The 23,579-nt window shown below is 41.3% G+C and overlaps 1 protein-coding gene across 2 annotated transcripts; it reads right to left on the bottom strand.

Moving 5' to 3' along the window:
- Window positions 1-630: 630 nt before the first annotated feature.
- Window positions 631-21,893, bottom strand: zfyve28 (zinc finger, FYVE domain containing 28). 2 transcript variants are annotated; one of them, XM_054613640.1, is made up of 14 exons: window positions 21,498-21,893; window positions 9,662-9,802; window positions 7,081-7,218; window positions 6,777-6,979; window positions 6,537-6,626; window positions 6,339-6,428; window positions 6,145-6,246; window positions 4,502-6,037; window positions 4,114-4,209; window positions 3,498-3,661; window positions 3,293-3,409; window positions 2,941-3,045; window positions 2,709-2,812; window positions 631-2,572 (listed from the first exon to the last, which is right to left on the bottom strand). In XM_054613640.1, exons 1-14 carry the CDS (start codon window positions 21,531-21,533, stop codon window positions 2,441-2,443), a joined length of 3,054 nt encoding a protein of 1,017 aa, XP_054469615.1. In that variant the 5' UTR covers window positions 21,534-21,893; the 3' UTR covers window positions 631-2,440. The 2 variants fall into 2 exon arrangements, with proteins under 2 accessions (XP_054469615.1, XP_054469616.1); XM_054613641.1 differs by having other exon boundaries at window positions 2,941-3,042.
- Between the last annotated feature and the right edge of the window lie 1,686 nt (window positions 21,894-23,579).

The raw sequence follows: 23,579 nt of genomic DNA, 5'->3' as shown, positions 1-23,579 counted from the left end.
ATGAGACAACCTGACTTTAAGTCTTTAGTATGGCAACCAATAGCATAGTTGGACCCTCCATGTCTGGTAAAGACTCATTAAAATCCATTCTCCAACACAAAGTTTCTTCTAGAAAATTATGATCTCCATACCGTAGCCAAAACAAAACAAGATAGCTCCATCCAGAGACACAAAAGACATTTAACATCTGTTTTCACAAGATGAGGGGGTTCCTCAGCTTGTGAAAACGGCGGAACAACTAAATATATGTGAAAAAATCTGGCGCACTAATAGTGTGTCACTCCAGCTCCCCACAAAACTAAAGAAAGATTCAGTTGAGCAGAGAGTTGCTCATCTGATGAGTGGGCCAACACTGCCTACTCATCAGAAGTGGCAGGGAAAACTGACAAATAGCAATTGAAATAGCCTCGGGCTGTAAATGAGCATCTCTGGAGACATTCAAAACAAAACTATACTCAACTTTAACAATTTTCAACCAACTCAAATCTTAAAGTGAGTTTTAAGTTTAAGTTTTAAATCCACACTATTGATATCTTGGATTTCATACATTTTCTGTGGAGCTGTACATTAGTATGACTTTACCAGTTAGGGGCAGGACCAGGCTTCTGTTTATTTGACTATAAAAGACAATACGTCAATCAATCCAGGAAACAAATTTACTGACACATTTCAATGCAGAAATTCAATGGTACTTTGATGTAAAAGTAAAGTGGAGATGTTATCAGTCAACATTTTAAACAGGAAAAAGTAATTTATTTCAATATACATCGCATTTAAAACTATATAACATTATTTGTTTGTTGGATATTTTACACAGCTCTTATCATGGAAATACAAAATAAGACCAAACTCTGAAACAATAACTTGATATCCCACCCTTTAATTACTGCATGATTCCTTGTATTTTACATAAAAGTAATTATAGCTTCATACATTATTTTTGATCTTTACAAAAGGAAAAAAGACAAACCTTTTCAAAGTGAGTTCATAAGTTATTTGATGAAAATAGGATTGATCCAAGAGTAGTGAATGATTTTGATTATGTAATGCCTGAGAAACTGTTTTACGTCAGCGCAGAATGGACATGATGTGATATCCCATCGAAGTTGCTCAAAGGTCCATCTTAGACTGGCCACTTCGGACCTTTCAGACACACAAACTGTGTTATATCATGAGCATGGAAGATACTTTGTACGTGGTCATTCAATGGAAGAAGATTCAAGAGCAGAAAGGAAGTCAGGTTCAAATGATGTCACTCTGGGAACAAAATATCTGTTCCTGTCCAACAGTACCACCAGAGCCAAAGCCGGAAATAATTTAGTGTAAACTCAAATCAGCACAACTTATCTCCTCAGAAATGGCCTATGACTACAATTCAAATATCTAAGTGTTGTCTCTAGAATGTGCAGGACCATTGCAGTTAGTGAGTGTGAGTAGGAAGAGATATCAATGTGCAACGATCGGCCTGTAATCCGTAGGCCAGCACCTTAGAAGGCCTCAGGTTCAGAACAAATTGTACACAACACGGTGATGAGGGCACTGAGCGAAGAGGGGTCAACTCTCCACTAGGGGGCCTTCAAGGCTTGACAGTGATAACTAGGGAATCCCTTTTAACCATCTCAGCGTGCAGCAGAGTCCTCAGAGAAAACGTAACATGCCATGGTGCGACTGTCAAAGCAGTGGGCTCAGCCCATTGCCATCAAGAGCTGGACGTCAAATTTGCTGGAACCTTGACACCTTTTCACAAAGCGATAAAGAATTACACATTCAATGCCATCAAAAGGCATGGAAGAAACTAAATATAAACGCTATCTGTTTTTCATTTTTGCTTTACTAGGACTGGTAGTGTGGACTGAAGACATTGTAGTGTAGCTTTTACCAGATTTATCCTTATTTACATGGTTATCATGACTTACATTCTTTTGAGTAATCCGAGTCCCGTGGGAGCCCTGGCACATATGTAGGAAGCTCGCTAAAGCATAGGAAAATATTTCACAAGTCCTTTCATTTACTCCTAAAGCAACAAATTGAACAAGGAGGCCTGATCTGAGTTTGTGCTGCAAACTGCTACAGAGGCCTGTTGCACAATGCCAGTTCCAAATCTGTTATTGCCTGTTTATCAACTCTCTCCTTTGCACGTCTATAATCAGGCAGGCATTTGTGAATCCTTTTTGTGCGTTAGCTGGGCACTGAAATCAAACCCTTTGGTTGCCAGTCTCTCCGAAGCAGCAGAAACGGGTCGGATCATCACTCGTGGCTGCGTGTCTCGTCTCTGCATTGTCATCTGTAATGGCCTCACACTGCAGCATTGCTCACCAGGTACAACGACGGCCATTAGTTATTCCAGGCAGTGTGGCATTTGCTTGGTACACAGCCCCTGGATCTGTCCGTTGCATATGTATGTTGTGGCGGACTGTGTGCTTTTGGTGACAATGTGGAGTTAGATGCCGGCCTTGTCGCTGTAGAAGGGCGTGACGTGAAACATGTAGCAGTGTGTGCAAACCCTAACAGGCTTCACCTGGCCGTACCGGGGCAGAGGAGCAGAATGGGAAGAGCAGCGCGAGCAGAAGATCTGAAATGACACAGTATATCATGCATCAGTTACTATACATATGATGGCCACACACAATGTGTGAATCACCAGTTTGATCAACTACACATTAAACTGAGAATTCTGCCACCTAGACTCCCTCAGACTGTCATTGTACCTTTCCACAGCTTCTACAGTGATGCTTCCTGCGGATGACAGTGAAGGGAGCCTTGCAAGCAATGCAGGAGTTACAGGCTTCGTCTGGGACCCAGTCTGGAGGGTCTACACAGAGAGAAAGAGTTAACACTAAGTAGTCCTGTCACAATGAGTCGGTCTGCTGCAGAAGAAAGGGTGAAAAGGAACAGATTAACAGAACAACTTTGAGTGAGTCTGTCAGTGGATTTTCTGACCTTCGAATTGGCCGTCCCGGGCCTTGGCTGCCAGTTCAGATGAGGAAATAGTCTCCTGACAGAGAGCACAGTCTTCCAGCACAGCACTACGCAGAACAGGCCCTGCTGGACACCGAAGAAGAAGAAGAAGAAGAAACATAGTATAGTGTGTGATTGATTGTTCTTTATGGACCAGCTAGACAATATAATACAGACAAATATTTAATCTTAACAAGCCAATAAAAACACTCTTCAAGACATTTTTAAATAACCATTTCTTAGTCATACTAAGGCATTTATAAATTCTGTCTGTATTGTATTAATAAGGGACAATGCAGTGTAAAGTATAACATATCTAAGACAAGTTCCTCACCTTTCTTTTGGTTGTCGTTGTTCCCCTCCTCACACTTGGTCGCCATGACTTCAAACAGAGTCTTGAGGATGCTGCGAAGGTCACTAGCATAGTTTGTCTGCAGCTGATCAGCAACACCTGTATCACAAAAGAACATTTAATGGATATCAAAATGAGATAGACAAAGAGTTGTCGGGAGTATGACTAACAGTGTGAGAGTTTTTACCTGATATACAAACAAAGAGACGGTGGATGAGATCGCTGCTGCTGTGGAAGCGTGATCGGATCTTGTTCCTTGCAGCCAGCTTGGCGTTTTGCAGGGCCAGCTGGATCTCCTGATGGTCCAGGTCTTCGGACATCCCTGAGCTGGGAGTCAGACTGCTGACAGGGCTGGAGGGAGTGGTGATAAGACATTTAAACACATTTCAGCCATCGTAGATTTTAATCTTTAAGTTAAAAATGACAAATAAAGCATTTAAAATAAAAGTAAACATATCCACTCCCTATATATTTCACAAATTTTCAGAAATATGCTGTTATCATTAAATGTTTTGTACGGAATGTACATGGGAATCAATACTACAACAGCTGTTTGATTAAATCTACAGTCTAAGCCAGGAGGCAAATTAATGCTGTCACCTGTAGCCCATATGGGAAGGGTTGACTGACACTTCAGTCGATTCCTGAATTTGAACAAAGGACTGCTTAAAGACTGGAAATGAACGAAGTATCTTTTCATCTTTCATGCAGGGACTCAGTTTTTAGCTACTTTTTGGAGCGTGGGCAGGAAAAGGACATTCAAAAATATAACAGAGAAACACACTTCATGAGTGATGAGTTACCTGGGAGTGTATGCACTGCTTGACAGACTACATGTGGTGACCGACACACTGTCACAGTCACTACCTGACACAGAACTGAGGGGAGAGCTCTGAAAACTAAAAACAACCAAATAAATAATAAAAAAAGAGGATGAATAAAAGTAGTACTGAATAAAATGTATTTACACAAACACAATGGCAAAAGAAACACACAGGAATATAGGTAAGGCAACATAAGGCAAAGTGCAAAACGAAAGAACAATGGATAATAGGAACAGAATCATTTTAAATATATGATGAAATATGGTGAAATAAAACAATTTACGTTGATGCAAGATTTTGTAAAGATCATACATCCCCCAAATAAATAAAAAATCTAGTAAAAGGATTCATAGAAATGGCAGCACACCTGGAACTCCTCCTGCTGTCGTCTTTGGTGTCCCTCTTAAAGTCTTTAGCTCCTGACTTGTCCTTATCCGTCTCCTTGTCCCTCTGTCGGCCTCCAGTGGCCTGCTGCCTCTTTTCATTCGTCAGCTGGTGGTTGCACGGAGAGGGTCCATCCCCTCCACTTGATCCACAGTCATGAGATTGATGCCCTGGCCATGGAGCCACTACCAGGCACTTCTCACAGAGTTGGGAGTTTGAATCCTCTTCCAGGGTCTCTGCACAGCAGCGGGAAGAAGGGGGAGTCAACTGAGTGATCTCACCCTTGCTGTGAGGCTCATGACTTTGGGGGGGCAGCCGGCAAGCAGACGACTGGAAGACTGGGGCTGCCGTCTTACAGTGGTCATCCAATCCCAGGGCGAGGCCTAACCCAAATCCAGGGCCCTCTGTGGTGATGGCTTCCTCGTGACCATCCTCACAGCTCCCACAACAGACACAGGAGTTGAGTAGGCAGTGAGTGGCCACCAGAGGGCCACAGGGCTCAATCTCAGTGGGAGCGGGCCGCGGCAGCAGCAGCTTGTCCACAGCAAGCTCCGTCAAGCTTGGGGAGCGAGGGTTGAAGATGACCGTGGCGGAGAGCTTCATCCCACCCATACGGTGGGCGATGACCTCAGCGGTTTCAGACGCTGTCCCCTCCAAACCCATCTCCCAGCCGTTGGCGTAAGGCAGGGATTCAGAGCCAGGAGCGGAAGTGCAAGGAGGGAGCTTTGCTTTAGGACAGAGTGTGTTCTGGCTGCGTGGCTGTGGGCATGGCTGCTCTGACTGGGCTTCAGGGTACCAACCATTCCTGGCAGAGTCTGGCTGTGGTCCCGGCTTGCGCTGCACAGGATGAGCAGACTCTGGTGCTTTGGAAGGAGAGATTATACAACGACAGGCCTCTCTTGAAATGCTGGTGATGCTTTCTCCTGCTGCGTCCAGGTCCTCCATGAAGAAGACCTTGTCCTCCTCCTCTAAATAGATGCCTGTCCTTCCCCGGCCCACCAGGAGCCTGCGGGGAGACGCTTCAGTGCTAGAAGCCCCACTGGAGCCTCCTGCCTCTCCTCTGTTGGGATGGTGTGCTGGTGACTGACCCTGGCTGGGAGGCGACAGAAGGGTGGACATCTCGTCCCCCACGCGGTACACCATCATGTTGAGCTGCTCCAGTTCCTCCTCATCGTACTGCATGGAACAGGCCAACTCAGCCTCCTCGGCCTCCTCACACAGCAGGCCCTGCTCCTGCTCCTCCCCTCCAATTTCTACCTCCTCCCAGCCTTTTTCCACTTCTGCCAGCTCCTCCTCTTGGCTGGGACAGACAAATGGAGCCAGCTGCTCTTGTTCACCCTCGCTCTCCTCTTTGGAGGTGTCATTAGCGGGGCTGCAGGATGAGTGATTCTCTTGGACTGGAGCTGGTGAGCTGTCTATGGCCGGCTCCTCGTCTACGGACAATTCCCCGTCCTGAGTGATACAGAGATTTCTTTCTAGAGTTATTAACTCCTCATCAGTCAGGGTGTGGAGCAGGTCTCTGCAAAATAATTGTGAGATAGTTGTAACATACTGATACAGAAAAAATGAGAATTTAGAAAGATAAAACATTAAGTTTTTGTGATGTTTAATATTCACTGACTGTACCTGATTTTCTTCAATAAAGTGCGAAAAGGCCGGAAGAGCTCAGACATGTCCTCTGATTTTCGGTCTAGGTTGAGAGGTCCCTCTGAATACACAACCAGCCCACTAAAAAATATGTTTAAAATTCTGTAAGAGGGCAGGAGAATGTAGAACACAAGGAAGTGGGTGGAAGAAAGGAAAGGACAGGCAACACTTACCATACAATGGCTAGTCTGGGAATTGTAAACATCAGCGCGGGTTCATAGTCATCGATCATGTCTTGGTTAAGATAGCCAAGCTTTAGAGCCCTTGGACAACAGAAAAAGGGAAAAGCAAATGATAAAACATGAGCCACGTTATCTCCAGATATTATTTCAATTCTGGTCAATTCCAATTGAAGCCAGCAGTAAACTCACCTTTCCACAGTTTCACAGAAGAGCACAATCACCTCCTGCTGTACATAGTATTCTTTGGGCGACTTCACAGGCACCATGGCTGACACATAACTGGCAATGGAAGAAAAAGAAAGTTGCAATATATTTACATTCCCAGCTTTGTTTGTTTTTGGCAAACTTACACCAAAGCATCTTTGAAGATGATAAATGTGGATTAATCTTAATGCTGCAATTGCCAATAATGCCTGGCACTTCATTTACCTGAGCTCAAACTCAGCAAAAAGGCCGTCGAAATGTCGCAATGCATCCTTCATGCGGTCCGTGTACAAGTTAAGGTCTCTCAGGGCCTGGTCTCTGGTTATGTTGCGTACCTCCTCCAGGCTGCGTGTAAGGTCCTTAGCCAGGGGCCTCATTGCTATACTCTCTATCTCCCTGTTCATGATGATGGAGCCGGCAGCCAAACACTACACAAGAAAAAGGTCATCATAAATCATCTCGCCTTGACAGAAATTAAAAAAAAAAAAGGTTGTTTTCTTCTGGACTGATGCTAGAGGGAATACAGTACCTCAGCCCCAAACCACAGCTGCCCTGCCAAGTTGTCATGACGAATCTCCTCTGGGAACTTGACACAGAAGTCTCTGTTGGCCCGGTCGTTGGGAATACATTCATCCATGATCTGATTGATAATGTTCAACACACTGTCCTGCAGATGAGCAAAAGAGTGACAGAAAACAAAATTGATCAAACTAGTTGGAGGGATAAACATGAGTGAGTGAAAATCTGGTTCTGGTTTTGCTCAGGGTTAAACTGATGTTGGTTAATAATCCAGGCTTCATCTCTTTCAAGACAAACATTGTTTTACAGCGTTTAAGTACATGAGACCATTATGGCCCTTGCAGTTACTTTCTCCCTCAATAAAAACATAAAACTTAAGCCCATAATTCTAGCAGTGAAAATGCAGTGTCACACGCAGCAAGAGCTAATCAAGAGCTTATGTGCCGCTGGCATGTACAACAGCCACAACAATGCCTTACAATGAGCCTTTCACTCTACCGCTGCTACACTGTGCACTGTAATCTTGTCAGGCACAGCACTGCGTCTTTCTCTGCTGGCCCCGAGGAGAAAGATTAAAAAGCTTTGAGAAGGAGAGCTTTACCACTGATTCCTCTATGGCTGTGTGCTGTGTGTGTGTGTGTGTCCTGGCCGGGCACTAGTACCACCCCAATGTCTGTAAGCGTCTCCCAGCAGGGGACACCGATGATAACCTTCACTGCCTTTGGTTTCTTATCATCAAGGGGTGGTGACTCTGGCGTGATACCTGTGCCTGACAAAAGACTGGCTTCAATCCTTTTTACAGCCCACCTCTCACTCCTTTCATCATCTCTGACCTATTATCTTCCTCTGTCTCCTGTGTACGCCACCTAACTCAATCTTTGTCCATCTCAAACACACACATGCTTGCTCCCCTGTTCCAGCAGGCCGCACTGTAAGAACAGCCGTGCCAACATAATATGAGCAGCATGCCAGCAACCCCCACAGAGGCTCATGAATAAGAGCTGATAGCAGCAGTGGCAGGTTCAAGTGTAACATTTGGGCTTGAGTGCACTTGTGCTCTACTTTTGGGGCCTCTAGGCTGTGGGGTATCATACTGCCTAATTCATTCTCCAAAAAAACGTAAGGATGCACACCACGGAAAATAATCTTTGAACATAAAAGTGGTGAGCACCTTTAGACATTTTCACTGCAACTTGTAGGGTGACTAAAAGCAGAGACAAATACGAGGTAGGGACACATCTTAACAAGAACTAGCCATTCAACTGCTTCTGCTGAAAAGCCTACTTGATCAAATTGGGATGATAACAAGGTGGATTTTAAAAAACAAAGTAAGAAATAAAGTAAGAAGAGCCTCAGAACAATGAAAAAGGGTAAGAAACTGCAAAGATATAACAAAGATAAACAAGGTGACAGATTGGAAGAGGGAAGGATGGAGGGGAAATAGACAGAACAGTTGGGGATCAAGTGATGACCTTATTAAGTGGTTCTCCCCTGTGTGCTGAGGCAGTGGGGGGAGGCTAAGGCACAACGGGCCAGATGACGACCTCCCTCCACCACCTCCAGCTCTCTCAGCGTGATGCAGCGTGGCAGCCATCACTTATGCACAGCAACACCTTCTAAGCTCCTCTCAGGCCTGACCACATACAGACCAAACTGAACCTGTATCACCACATACAATAACCGTAGAGTTTTATTCATAGAGGAAAAACAAAGAGACATTTCTCACCTAAATATTCAACCTCAATCAAAGCTACAGTTATAAAATACCTTTCACCCAAAGAAGCCACTCTTGTAACCATTTACTAATAACCCACATGACAGAGCCCAGTCCAAACAAAGTCTACTTATCTCATCTTATCAGCAAAACTGCTTGATGTTAGAACCCAGCCAAGCAATGTGGAGTAAGGCAACAGTCCAGGAGGCGGGTGATAAGGGGGCCGTCTATTTTAAGCTTCCAGGTCAAACCCAAAGGTTCAGTCAGATAATTATGAGAAAAAAACAATTTAAAATAAACATGTTTTACATAATAATTCATGTTTCAGTCAGGTGCAGGTGAAAAAGGTTTTGCTTGCTGTAATCATTCCACCATTGTAATCCATTCCTAATGTGCTTGCAATGTTAATCCTCCTTCCATGCAAAAATGTATTTAAAGTTTATCTTAAGTATCTAAACCATGAGACAAATCAAGCTGATGTCTTCTTTCAGTTCTTTTTAGTAAATTTTGTAAAATACTGGAATTCATAAAAAATACTAAATCCTCATACTATAAAGAGTGGCACTCTGAAAGATACTCACTTGGTTTGACCCCCTCAGATGCTTAAACTTCATAGTAGCTTCAAATAAAGTTTGAATACATTACTGCACAAAGAAAAAGACAGTGGATTGTGTTCAATGTTCATATGGGCAGCTGACTTTAAATACTGTGAACCTATCCTCTACCTCTACTCCCACCCAAGGCTATTTTTATGTTTTATTTATGATGTATGAATGAAATGACAACTCTGGTTCACAAAGGCTAAACTTTATCCTTAATGAAATGAAAGACACAGAAAGGTGTGATGACTTTGTTGGTTTTTTTTTACGCTGCTGACCTGACAAGAGCGGAACTGATTGACCAACAGGGTACATCTCTGAGGGTCCTTCCTCCCGTCGAGGCCGTCCAGCTCAGTGGCCACCTGATTCAGCTCTTCATCAGCGTAGTAGAACTGGGCCAGGAGCTGAGGGTCCGTCCTCTGCACAGAAACACAGAGAGACACAAGGAGGTCATTTTAAATACCGCCGTAGCTGTTAATGAGAAACAATACAGACAAAGCAATGCACAGAAAACGACACAGTGAAGGTTATGAATTAAAATCACTGTGATGATTAATAACTGGGCTTAAAACAGTCCCAACCCCTCGACATGTATTATGTGCTTTGCTCATTCATTGACTGTGTTATTTCTTAACATCTTATACACAACGCTCAGTAGTTTGCAGGAGGGCTGAAACTAAAGATTATTGTCATTATCGATTAAAATGTTTATTATGTTCTTGATTAATTGATTAGCCATTTGGTCTATAAAACGACAGAAAAGGGTAAAAATCACAATGTCCTAATGCCCATGGTGACATCTCCGACTAACCTGTCTGACCAACAGCCCCAAACCCCCAAATATTCAGTTTAATATCATAAAAGACTAAATAAACCTGAAAACATTCACATTTGAATAGCTGAAACCAGAGAATTGTTTCTTGAAGAGCCCGATGATTCTGATATACTGCCTCAGCCAGACAATATATTCTATCATTTTGGATTTCTTTCATCAGTCCTTAAAAGCTGAAACATGAAATTGGGGTTTTCTGTCACTGGATAAGTGAGTATCTATTACTATCCTGGTTTTTGGAATTTGAGCACTTCATCATTTTAACAAAGCTAAGTGATAATTTTGTATGTGTGTTAACATATTCTGTAGGTCTCAGTCCCAGACACACAAAGCTGCTGGACTGATAATCAAACATCATAAGCAGGCCATCAAATCTATCTGATCTTTAAATGTTTGATTTACTAACCGCCTCTTATACTGCGAAGACAAATACAGTATCTGAGCTCCAACAGCTGTCAAATCTCCCTAGCCAACCTTACAGCTCAAAAACACACAATATTAGCAGAGGGAATTTGTGAATATTAAAGCAAACCAGATTTCTATTTGACTCAAAACAGAATATGGGCCACGCCAAGCCAAGATAACTTGGAATCTTACTAGAACTGTGAGAGACATAACTAAACTCCCCAGTGTCCAAAGCCTGCTATTTCATAAGGTACGTCAATTATTACATTCATCTGCAAAACTTAGTAAGTGATGTCATGCATTGAGGAAATCCGTCAACAATACAGAGGAATGTTACTTTACATGTTCTTTGTTTTGGCCATTAGGTCTACAAGTTGCTCAGGGGAAGCACCTGTGTTCATTTTTAACGCTAGTTTCCATGTGTAGTGCTCGGGGGGAATTAACATGTAAACTACTTAGAGCTCAGCATGAGTAAATTTCAGAGTCAGGCATGGACAGCTTTCCTTCTCAAGAAAACTAGCTTGATGCTTTTCTAACTGTGTTCATGTACACATGAATTACTTATTATGTGCAGCAAGCCTCCTGGTAACAACAACACTGTGCTACAACGGCACTTTGGTGTTAACAGGTGGAGTATTTAAGTCAGCATAGTTTCACCGACTCTGTATATAACCAACAGCTAATGTAGCTCTTTAAGTCACCTTGTGCTTTAATTTATAAACCGTATTTTCTTGCAAATAAACCATGAAGCTGAGTTAGAGTGATTTAGAAGGCGCAGTAATGTCCAGGCAATACAGCACTAATATTAAGACAGGAACATACTTCCAATCTGTAGGGACAAAATAAAATCAGGTAAGTAGGGCATTGTATAGGCCAGCTTAACAACAGAATGCACGCCCATTTTCCAAGGCATTCTGGTGATTTATGAGCAAACACAAGGCCGTACAAACATTCATACATAAACACATTTTCAACTAGTATTGGAAGGTAAGTGATAAAAAAAAAAAAATGGCATTAATCCTGACAAGAGGAGTTAATAAAGGTATACTAGTATGGTGAGAAAGCTCCCCAGAAGAGTGAGTGTAATTAGAGAGGCTGGCCCTCGAACAGGATTTATGTCATTATCTCCCACCATGCTACCCTCAGAGTGGGGGGGGACAGCACAGCGCAGCAAATCACTCCGCCGCTGCGTGAAGCGCACACACAGCAACAACACACAAGGTAGGGAAGAGAAACCGAGGCACTAAAAATGTGAACACAAGAATTGATCATTCATATTGCCTAGGCCTACCCGAAATAAAATAATACGTTTGCATCACACCAACAAGCACTGTTTGCCCTCACACGTAAACATCCTAGGGTTTACGGTTTTGAAAATGGCAACCACATGCCAACGTGCATCATCACAAACCACAAGGACCCGATGACGGTACGGAAGCTTAAGAAGGACAGCATGACTGTGCAAACTGGAGGTCAGTAAACAGGCCTGCTTTGCCTGCCATGCACGCATCAACTGCCTGGAAATATTTTTCATGAAGTCAAACCGAATATTGGTATTTACCGAAACCTCTCACAGGACCTTTTCCCTTTAGTTTGCCACGCTTCCTGTTGCGTGATGCTCTCCCCGTGGGCCCTCGCTTCTCTCTCTGAATATGATACATGGTGCTGTTCCCCTCACTCTCTCTCATTAATAATGAAACAAACAGCAAGGAGAAACAGAAATATAACCTACAGCTAGGGTACTTGTCGCATTATAACTGTGAGGAGGGAAAAATATTTTATATTTTAAAGGTTATTTGGAGGACCGAGATATGTCACTAAATTATAATTAACATAGGGAGGGCTATATTTTGACAACCTTTATGATATTTCAATTACTTGTTTTTGGAACAACTAGTATGGTCCTTTTACTGTGTGATACTCAAGTTTTCACTCCATCAGGTAGATCAAAGCTGCACTAGGGTGAGTTACAGAACATCAGCGCTGGATTAGAGCAGACCGGCATGTCTTTTCTTGTTCAAGGACACTTGAGTTGCCGACATAAAGCCCAGCTTGTCCCACAAAGCAAAATCAATAATACTTCTGCACATTTTGTTCATGGGTGTGAATTGTGATGTCGCCACCATGTCATTCTTTCTGAATAAATTGGAAAAGAAATGCAGAAAATGGAATCTAATCCACCACTAAAAACAGGCAACTCTGAGTCTGTATTACAGAAGGCAAATAAAGTAAGTGTTTCACACTCTCCTCAGGTGTTTTTCTTAACAAGGTCACATGCATGCTCTATATATAATTAATCTGTGAAGAATGGGAATAGGCAGCCACAGTATTATAGCAAGACAAAACAAAATGCTGTAAATAGTCTTATTCATCATTTACTACAATGGAAATCATTTTGAGTGGGTTTCTCGGAATGTGTAGGCTAATGGGAAATGAGCACAAAGGAAATCTTAATTAATTAAGGAAGCAAACACACCCACCGCAAAAGGAGGTATTTATCTTGACATCCAAATCTTATCTCTGAGCAGTGAAAAAGGCAACGATATCACAACTCGGGAGTCAGATTTGACTCAACTTTACACAACTGCACAACAATGAGTGGGTCTATGATTCAAATGCCATGATGACCAAACAGGAAACAAGAGAGGGAGACAGTGAAAGACTCACAAAGGCACAACACGGCCCACAAAGTGGTGGCATTCATTTAAAAATTTCTGAAGCATGTAGGCCAACGCCGACGAGAAGTATTTGATACAGACGGCATCCTATAGCTTCCTCCTGCGGCATTCCTCACACAAGAGAGAACATTCCTGCAGCGTTGCATCATGGGGGGAGAGTCAAAGGCAGGAAATGTTCAAGACATACCGATTCACCGGTAGCAACAGCTGTTTGTGAGTCTAAACATAGCCTACTCATAATGTTATTGATTACTTAATGGAGATCTATATCAATACATTAAAATAGGTTGAACCAAGATAAACTTTTTTGTTTTGAGTAAATGGGAGGAGGTAGACACATTACACTTGATAACAATGCCGTATGTTAACTGGGAAGTTTTTAAATTACATTTCACAAAACAACTTAACATCATGCCACCTGATGAGGCCAGACAAGTCATAAAATACAAACTAATGCAGAGTTAAAATTTAAATGTGAACCTTGCATGGTGATGTTTACTTTGTTACATGGACGATGAGTCAGTCATTTTGTCAAACTCTGGAAAGCAAAAAAGGCAAGCTGTCTGCTTACATACAATATGTGGGCACAGATAAAGTTTTGGCTTTGGCATGTACATGACAAGTGTAGAGTAAATGGTTGAAAAAGATTGCAAAGCTAAAAATTGCAAATTTATAAACCTTCAGACTGATAAAAAATAAATAAATGTTGACAAAAAAAGGTAACGAATAATTTAAAGAGACAATACCTTCCTACAAGGGGTATTCATCTGGGGATCTGGCCCCTGAACTGTCATCTTGTGTCATCACCACCATAACAGCTCTAACTTGCGTTGGTGAGGAAATGATTCAGCAGATTTGGCTCCTGTCCCCTGTGGCATTCCACTCTCCTGTTATACTGCTGCTGTCCTGGGTGCCCTCTCTTTGAGATGACTCAAAAACTCCATCCAATGCGGTCACAAACCCATCATTTCAGACTATTAGCCTCCCACAACTTCATCGACAGTGACAATTACTGTTAAGCCCCCTCAATCACATCGTTTGACGATGACTCTGTCTGTTTTGTTTAACATTAAATCAATAACAGGTGCTGACAGCGTGACTTTTATTGAAGCGAGTTACTGAGAGTTGCATGCTTGCTGTACAATCAACATTTTCATCATCTCAATCAGCTTTCTCCTTCAGCCGCTCATTCTGGACTTCGCTTCTATTCAGACTGTGAAGATGATGCAGGACGTCAGGCTAATGCTTCTAGAACGTCCATAGCATCAGTGCGTGCACATTGAGCCCACTTAAGGGACTTATGAGAAACCTTGCCTCTGGCCTCCATACTCTATTCCAGGCTCAATTTGCTGCCTTCTGGCTGCTTTCCAAGGATCAGAGGCAAATATTGTAGGGGGGAAACCAGTTCACTCTGCTTCATCCAGTCAGTTGGCAGAATGGCAAAAAAGCAGCCGGATACAGTTCATCACCTTATTTATTATTCAGGGCTCAGCATAAAAGCCCAGGCAAGAGCAAGCCAATCGTTTGGGTAACAAACAAGGAAACTTCCTCGACCATTATTTATATTAAGCTTGGCAGAATAAAAGTATAATCTTTCTGAGAATGCAGTGTTTTGCTTAAGTGCATTCAGTTGTGTTGAGTTATTCAATTCATGTTCAGCGTGCATCAGGAGTTTATTGTTCTCACCTTTGTGTTGAATTCTGCAGCTACAAAGTTATTAATGGTGACTTTTCAGGAATAAATTCCGATCATTCACATTTTAAGATTCTTTCAGATTTTCTATTAAATAAATGTGCAAATAAATCACTGGCATTGATCACTGCTGAGGAGTATGTCTGCACGAACCATCTGAAAGTTGGATTCAAAGCAGACTACAGATTAAACTTCATTGACTCAATATATTCGGAGTGGTCTGCCCATCTGGACTGATGGCATAATCTGTGTGCTTGTCTCCTCTCAGAGGGCTGCCGTAATCTGGCATTTGGACTAAGCAATGACCACTGCATGTGCCTGGCACATGGTTTAGCTTGACAGGCTGAGGTGAAACAGGGGGGGGGGCAGGCAGAGGATTTAGGTGGCTGCAAGTTATGTCCAGGATCCCCCGATGGTAGTGGGGTGACACGTGGGGACACCCCTCTTCTGTACAAAGTGAAGTTCTTATGCAACAAATAATCTGGTTATACAATCCATAGCTGGCGGTAAAATTGTGACTAGAGAGAGGAAGGTTACATTTTAGATTTACAAAATCAACTTTTATGGTGTATGTGTTCTGAAGAGAGGACAAGAGGTGGAGATGCACGCTCCCTATCTTTACACAAAAACACCAGGGACAGAAATACTGGCATGCCTTACATTTAAGAACGAAAATTCAAACAAACCCAAATATGCCCTCTCATGATTTATCTGTGAAATGATGACCCACATCCCCTCTTCACAACTGAGGATGTGCATGACCCACAGGCTAATTCTGTCCACATACCTTTGTTATCAACAGTGACTGAGAGCTGGCATCGCCCCGGTAGTCCAGAACTGCACCCAGTGACAGCTGTGCGCAGCAACAGTACGTGTGAGTAAACACACATCTTTGATTGCTGTCTGCGGAGATTAAATGTATGCAAGTCTAAATGCTTGTGCAGCTGGATTTCACCAATAAACAAGTAAAGGATCTGTTTGCAATTTTTCAGCGACAAACATTGCATGAACATTGTCATTTAGACCATCTTTCCCTCATTAAAAAGGCACAATAATTAACCAGGAAATAAGTAAGACATTGCCGACTTTACTTTTGTCATTCCACTCTGCACATAAAAACTACAGGAGGGGCATATTTCTAGAGTCCAGTAGGTAGAAACACGAGAGCTGCTAAATAGAGACATCCTCTCATTTTATCTACTGCCAACTGTAACCAAGGCCAGAATCTAATCCCAAAAATACAGGCCTACTGTTCGCCTTCTTTGTCTTCCCTCTCCCCTGCTGATAAGACAGAGCCCGAAGCAGAAGGGGTTGCTGGCTCTTCCTAGAACAATCACACTTATAATATAGACAAAGGGCACCTTGAATGCATGGTTTGTTTATCATCGGTGACAATGAAGAGAGGTATTTAAGCCTTTGATCAGAGAGGGTAACGATTATTACAATAAGAAACTGGGTGTAGAAAATGAGTGCAGCCTCTCAGTCGATAACAGGACAGGATGATTTTCTTTGGTACCTTTAAATCTCACTCCTCTCCCCCAGCAATTTTCTTTCAATCATCACTTCCCCTACACCTCGGACAGTGGGCCATGATTCCCCAAACCTGCAATGAATTTTAAAAGGCCTTCAATTGCCGGGCCTGTCTCAATCTGCACTCGGGTCAGCTCTCTAAATCCCGGCAGCTGACACCAAATCAATTACCGCATGGCTGTTGGGTAAGCAGAATGGGACGTCCACGAAGAACTCCAGAAAGAAGGCTAAATATGAAGCCACGCTGGCGGCTGCTCAGCAGTTTGCCGCTCCCTCTCCCATCGACTCTGTGCCAACAGTGCAGAATCAACGTTGCAAAGACAAGCACCTATTCGCTTCACCGGCTCTCAGTTCTTGCACTGGCATGTTAGCAATACTCACACAAACAAACCAGGGAAGTGATAAATTACCAATGAAGGGCAAAAAAGAAGGTGAGGTAAATCACGTAAACAACAGTAGGACCGACTACAGCTAGGCCTGTCATACTCGGTAGAGGTGGTACAATTACTACTGAGGAAATCAACAGCCATGATTCACCAGTTGACAAAATATGTGCCGGGAAGAAAAGTGATGCTCTGATGAAAATACACATAGTGGTATTTGTCTTTGATTTCATATTTTCAATAGCACAGTCACAGTTTCTTTTTAAATATTGCTAAAAGGAAACCTCATGGTCATCCATAACTTAAATGCCCATGCCTCCACTTCCACAAATATTTTGTTGTTTTGAATCAGACATACATAGCTATTACTGCGGTTTTAAAAAAAGTGTCATAACCTCCTCTTCATAAATGAACATTTCCCTCGAAATCAAATTCAACTGCGGAATTTTAAGTGGGACCCACACAGCTGGCAACAGAAGAAAAAGGGGCTCCTGGGTGGATGATGAGTTAAAATGCGTTGCTTTGTCTAAACCATCAGCTGTCAACATGTCGGGTTTGCTTTCTGACAGTGTAGACAAACATCTCTAAAGCATCTTTTATGGTGGCTTGACAATGATTTATCACTTTTACTTAGAGCTGAAAGTATTAGCCCGAAGGCAATTGTAATGATAGATTTAGTTGTAAGTTATTGTTAAACACATATTCCAAAATTTCTTTTTTTTTTTTTCTTAGTCTTCTAGAGGATAACAAATTATTTACATTTGGGTTTTGGACTATTCCTTGGAGAAAACAAGACATTTGAATATGACAACTTGGCCTTTAGGGAATTGTGATGGGCATTTTTGTACATTTTTGACATGTCATAGAATACTAGATTACTTAAACAATCAGGAAAATAATTGACAGACTTATTGACAATGAAAACAATGATTAGCTACAGCCCTGTGTCCACTACCAGTATGGATTTAATGTATCTACATTAAATGATTAATTAAATAATAAAATAAATATATATTGAATAAATGAAAGAAATAAAATGGTATAATTAGAAAGTTATACTGAAAAACTAGCCTACTTGTAAACTGAGAACTTTCCTTGTGGTTAACTCTGTTAAGATGACTGTGATATAATTAATCTAAAAAACAATTTGCAAGAATCAGTGACTTGTCAGATGTAGGATGACCTTATCAAAGAAATCATGCATTAGCATTACATAGGTTCCTACACTTGCTAACAGCCTACATTGTTACACACTGATATCTGTTTGACATTTCGCTAAGGATGAGTGCAGAAAGTATCAGCTACCCATGCACCAAACTGTCCAGTGAGGGGGGAATGAGAGGCAAATTATTAGCATCCTGTAGATGGGGGTGAGTGCACCCAGCCCGGTGCGAGCTGTGAGCCCGTCACACTGACAGATGAGGTGGAGTGGAGCTGAAGGTCAGCTCCTGAATGCCTGATGGAATAACAACCAAGAGAGGAGCACAGGCTACAGAGGAAGAGTACAGGTTTACCCTCCTGACATCTCTCTGTCTCTCTGTCGCCACCATTCACTCTGCAAGTTTGCCTCTGATGACTGAGAGGCGAGGATACAGAGACCATTTTGGCTTCACGGAAACCTGAGCCCGGTCTCGGCTTTTTACGGACTGCAGGGATTTGATGAATACGTTTCCACTGATTTCACCCTCTCAAAGCCTCTTTACTTAATTAAAACTTTGACCTGCAGAATGTATAGTCAAAGGTACCTAGAGTGAGTAGTTAAATCGCGTTTGATGATAAAGGTTAGCTATTCACGTAAAAACTAGATAAGTTAGTTTAAAGGCCTAGAAGGAATGTGAACATATCCTGAGTCTGGGTGAGTTGACTATTACAGCCTTTCCCCTCACGCCTTACAGACAAGCAGTGCAATACATTCCTACACATTCATCTTTTTCCAGAAGTTGGCACTTGGATGACAGAGTCAATGGACAGGTACATAATGTCCAGCAGCTGCACACTACTCTCTAACGCACTGGGGAGGGATGTGTAGCAGGGGTAAAAGAAAGTCCTCCTCAGTAGGACTTATCGGGAAGTAAGGAGCAGTTCTGGAAATATCAATAGCGCCGCTTCAGTCAAAGGAACATGCTGAGTCAACACTTTTCTGTCTCCAGGAGAACATTAGTTCAATAATAAACGGCTTACTGTTGAAGCACAATGACAATGCTATACGGTGTTCAACTACCAATGCCAGATTATGTGAGCTGGGCAAAGATTTTAACTACCACTGAAATAATCACTCTCTGTGCAAAAGAGAGACTACTTGCTAGCTTGGTTGCTGTGTTCAGAGCCCTCCTCTCATTGCTGTTGTCTTTTCATACTGATTGGCATAATTACAGAGGCTTGTATCACTTTTCTCTACACTCCTTTGAGGCAGAACTGATCATTTAAACCCACAGACTTATGTGTAATTCTGTTAAATCTTACCATGGCTGTGATTTGGAAGAAAAGGCACTGATGTAATAGCTCAGCACTTCAGAGTCAGTAGTCATTCATGAACGTGACAATACTCTGGTGAACCCAAACACTTAGGTCTAACCCCAACAATGGGTCGCCGAAATGCTGTGACAGCAAAATGGTTAAACAGAGAAAAGAGGAGTGACGCAGGTGTATGTATGTGGTAAAGAGCAGGTGGATAATCTATAATCACAGGCATTTTGTTGTATCCCCGTCTGACACTACTGCTGCAGAAATTCATAATTACTGTAATTGTTTGATATAGGAACGCAGTTGTCATCTATTCTCAGAGAGACTTACTTATCAACTTGTGCCGCCTATCAGAAGTACATGTTGACAAACCTATTAAAAAAAGCAAAAATCTGATATTTTATGCCAAGAAACACAACGATGCATTATAGTCACAGACTTGTTTCAGTCTGCAGTGTATTTTCATCCGTTTATATCAATAGAAACGGCCATTATGATGCAAGATCAACGGTTTATGTGCCGCTCTTATGCCAATATAGTGAAAAAGATTCCATGCATTAAACACACTAAAATGTTATTAAGGCCTGTCGACTTTCTCTGGACTTGGACATGTGGACTAGTGAAGAAAACCTCAGTCTCAGCCTTGTCCTAAAAAAGTAAAGATTTAATTAAGTACAAAAAAAAAGTTTATAATGTTTTTATATAAATGCTCTGCAGTTGATAAAAACAACCTTATGTAACCATCCACAAGAAAAGGTTCAATTGGAACCTGTGTCGTAAAAGTACGAGTGGTGTGCATCATTTTGCAAAGTAATTCACTGGAATATTTGCGATTCACTGGAATATTTGCTCAATCTTCCCAGCAAAGTCCAGTCAGAATATGAGTAATTGGGTCAAAGTGATGAGTGCATGTCGAACGCAAATCCATGTTAAATATTACAACATCCAAAGCTCAGAATTCTCTAGAATTCAATTTGGGCAAAAAATCTGTGACTGATTACTCAACTCGTTTGCAGTTTAGCGTGCATGCTCGTTATTGCATAAAAGTAGGGTGCTTTAGAATTCCTCTTCCTAAAACCTAAACGTTAACAAGAGTTCCCTCCCTGGAGAAATATTCACATTCACTCCAACTAAAAAGTGCTGCTGTTGGCATAAATTTAAACTGTTCATTTAACAAGGCGATCAAGCCTTCAATACTTCCTCTGCTGTGTCAGGCATGTTTCCACACTCTGAGCTTGAGTCAAAGAATCACAGCTCATCCATTAAATCAGCCCAGAAAAAAATGGTTTGCCTACAAATGATGTGTCCCTGGTGTGAGCGGCAGTAGATTTTATATGTTTCACAACAATTTATCCAGTTTGGAAATCTGTCTACAGTCAACAAACAAATCAAACTTATTGAAATGCAACATAGCTGAAACAATGAAGACGTTTAAATAAATAAAATACAATTTCAAAATAATCAATTCATCCTGTCAGTCATTTTTCAAGCTTGAATGAAATCCATTTCCTAAATCCCAGCCTCTCAGTTGTGAGGTTTGTGAGATTGTACATGTGAAGGTAAATTAGATATATCTGGGATTCAGACTACTAGTCAGACAATTACTATTTACTGACATTTTATACACCACACTATCAAATCAGTTAATTGAGATAAATAACCTTTAGATACTTTGATAATGAAAATAATAATTACTTGCAGCCATAAAATGTATTTGAATTAATATGAAATGTAAAGCAGATTTACTTAGATATCTTACTTTTGATTAATTTCTTATTTTACCAACATTATGACCATGATTACCACTATTGAATCCTTACTGCTTTCATAACATTAGTATAACACCTCACATTGATGACAGTGCAGCTGAAGGCAGCATTCAGTCAGTCAGTGTATTTCACTGTGCATTGTCAGGCTGTAGCATTGTTCTCTCCTGACTAGAGCTTAGAAACAAAAGCATCATCAACAACAACAACAACAACAACAACAACAACAACAAAGGGATCCTGCTGGTTAATGCAGTGTACCATGGGGATCACAGGCTCACATTAAAGCCTCACTGGTCGGCTGTTTTGCTAGCTGTCCCCACAGCTCTGCCTCCAACAATGACTGGCTGCAGAGGAGGACTTACCTTGGGCTTATACAGCCACTTTCGAAAGCGGTTCATCGTCACCTCGCCACCTTCCTTTGTCAGCGGCCCCTCCTCTCCTCCTCCACCTGTGTGTGTGTGTGTGCGTGTGTGTGTGTGTGTGTGTCAGTGTCGCTAAGCTAGCTCCCGCTGCCGCTGCGTTCCACCACGCAGAGACGTAACTACAAAACACAGAACACGCCAAGTGGCCCTGAACGTCACAGAGCAGATACTGGACAACGAAGACTTATGTCCATGTCCACTGAGTCCAGAGTCTGTCTCCTGTCTCCTGTCTGTCTCCCGTCCGTCCGCTTCCCAAGTCTCCCCGACACAGACCAGCGGCGGCTCTGCTGTTCTCTGCCCCTCTCTCTCTGCTTGATGACAGGCACGTTGACAACATCCACCTCCCACTTTCCCAGGAAGTGATGCCTTCAAGTGCTGCTTAAAAACACCGTGGATGTGTGCTATCGCTATGACACAAAACCTTCAGAATAGACCACATAATCATTGGTCATACCGTGTGATTAGGTATTTATATGTGTGAAACATATCAAATAAATACTAGTCTTCCAATAATGTTTGTATCTGTTATGGGTTTCTGCAAAAACGATGAAATACCCAGTTTAAAAAATCCTAAAATTACATATACCTGTGCAATACATTACATTACACTGTGCAATAATAGTTAAATAATAGTTAAAATAGTTTTTTCTGTCTGTAAATATAATTTTCAGTTATTGTTGATTTTCTACTGTTTTTTATTGCTTATTTATAATACTTGTTTTTTGTTTTTTTTCATTTTTTACTTTTATCTTGTCTTTCTTCTACTATGTCTCTTGTGTGCACTTTACTCTACGCTGCTGTAAGCCTGCAAATTTCCCCGCTGCGGGACTAATAAAGGATTATCTTATCTTTATCTTATCTTATATACAGTACCAGTCAAAAGTTCGGACACACCTTCTCATTCAATGTTTTTTCTTTATTTTTCTTTATATTTATATTTATATTTATATTTATATTTTATACAGTACCAGTCAAAAGTTTGGACACACCTTCTCATTCAATGGTTTTTCTTTATTTTTATTTTTATTTATATTTATATTTATATACAGTACCAGTCAAAAGTTTGGACACACCTTCTCATTCAATGTTTTTTCTTAATTTTTATTTTTATTTTTTCTACATTGTAGATTAATGTTGAAGACATCCAAACTATGAAGGAACACATATGGAATTATGTGGTAAACAAACAAATGCTCAACAAACCAGAATATGTTTTTTATTTTTAGATTCTTCAAAGTAGTTGAATGAGAAGGTGTGTCCAAACTTTTGACTGGTACTGTACATTATCAAAAGAAAACAACCTATTTTGAAATGTAAAAATAATCAGATTAAACAAAAAATGAATTTAAAAAATAGTCATGGTACTTTTACATCTCTAGTTTATATCAGACTGGGCAAGCTTGGAATTGCATCATATTTTTTACAGTCAATGCTTTATGTATCTCAGCTTATGTGTAAATGACACAGTTTACTATAAAGCATCATTAATTACAAAAAAAAAAATCATGATATATACAGTACCAGTCAAAAGTTTGGACACACTTTCTCATTCAATGGTTTTTCTTTATTTTTTTTTTATTTATTTTCTACATTGTAGATTAATGTTGAAGACATCCAAACTATGAAGGAACACATATGGAATTATGTGGTAAACAAACAAATGCTCAACAAACCAGAATATGTTTTAGATTTTAGATTCTTCAAAGTAGTTGAATGAGAAGGTGTGTCCACACTTTTGACTGGTACTGTATGCCTACTCCTTCTCCCTCGCTGAAAAATCTAGATTCTGTTAATATGAACATCAAACATTAAAATGTTGCCTCCTTGAGAGAAAGATATCTTCTACTTCACAAAAGCCCATCCTGTGTGTTTTGGTGTGGAGGAGGTTTCAAGTTACCAAATCAAACTTGTGTGAGTTGTAAATTGGACTATGATTGATTTCCAAAATAATTGTGACTCATAAATTGATGCTTTTCCTGTGCACGTTGTGTGTACATGTCAAACTCGGCACATATGCAAAAC

The sequence above is a fragment of the Anoplopoma fimbria genome, chromosome 15, assembly GCF_027596085.1.
Source record: "Anoplopoma fimbria isolate UVic2021 breed Golden Eagle Sablefish chromosome 15, Afim_UVic_2022, whole genome shotgun sequence".
Lineage (NCBI taxonomy): Eukaryota > Metazoa > Chordata > Actinopteri > Perciformes > Anoplopomatidae > Anoplopoma > Anoplopoma fimbria.
The sequence above is the reverse complement of the archived record's forward strand: the minus strand, read 5'-3'. Positions and strand labels throughout refer to the sequence as shown.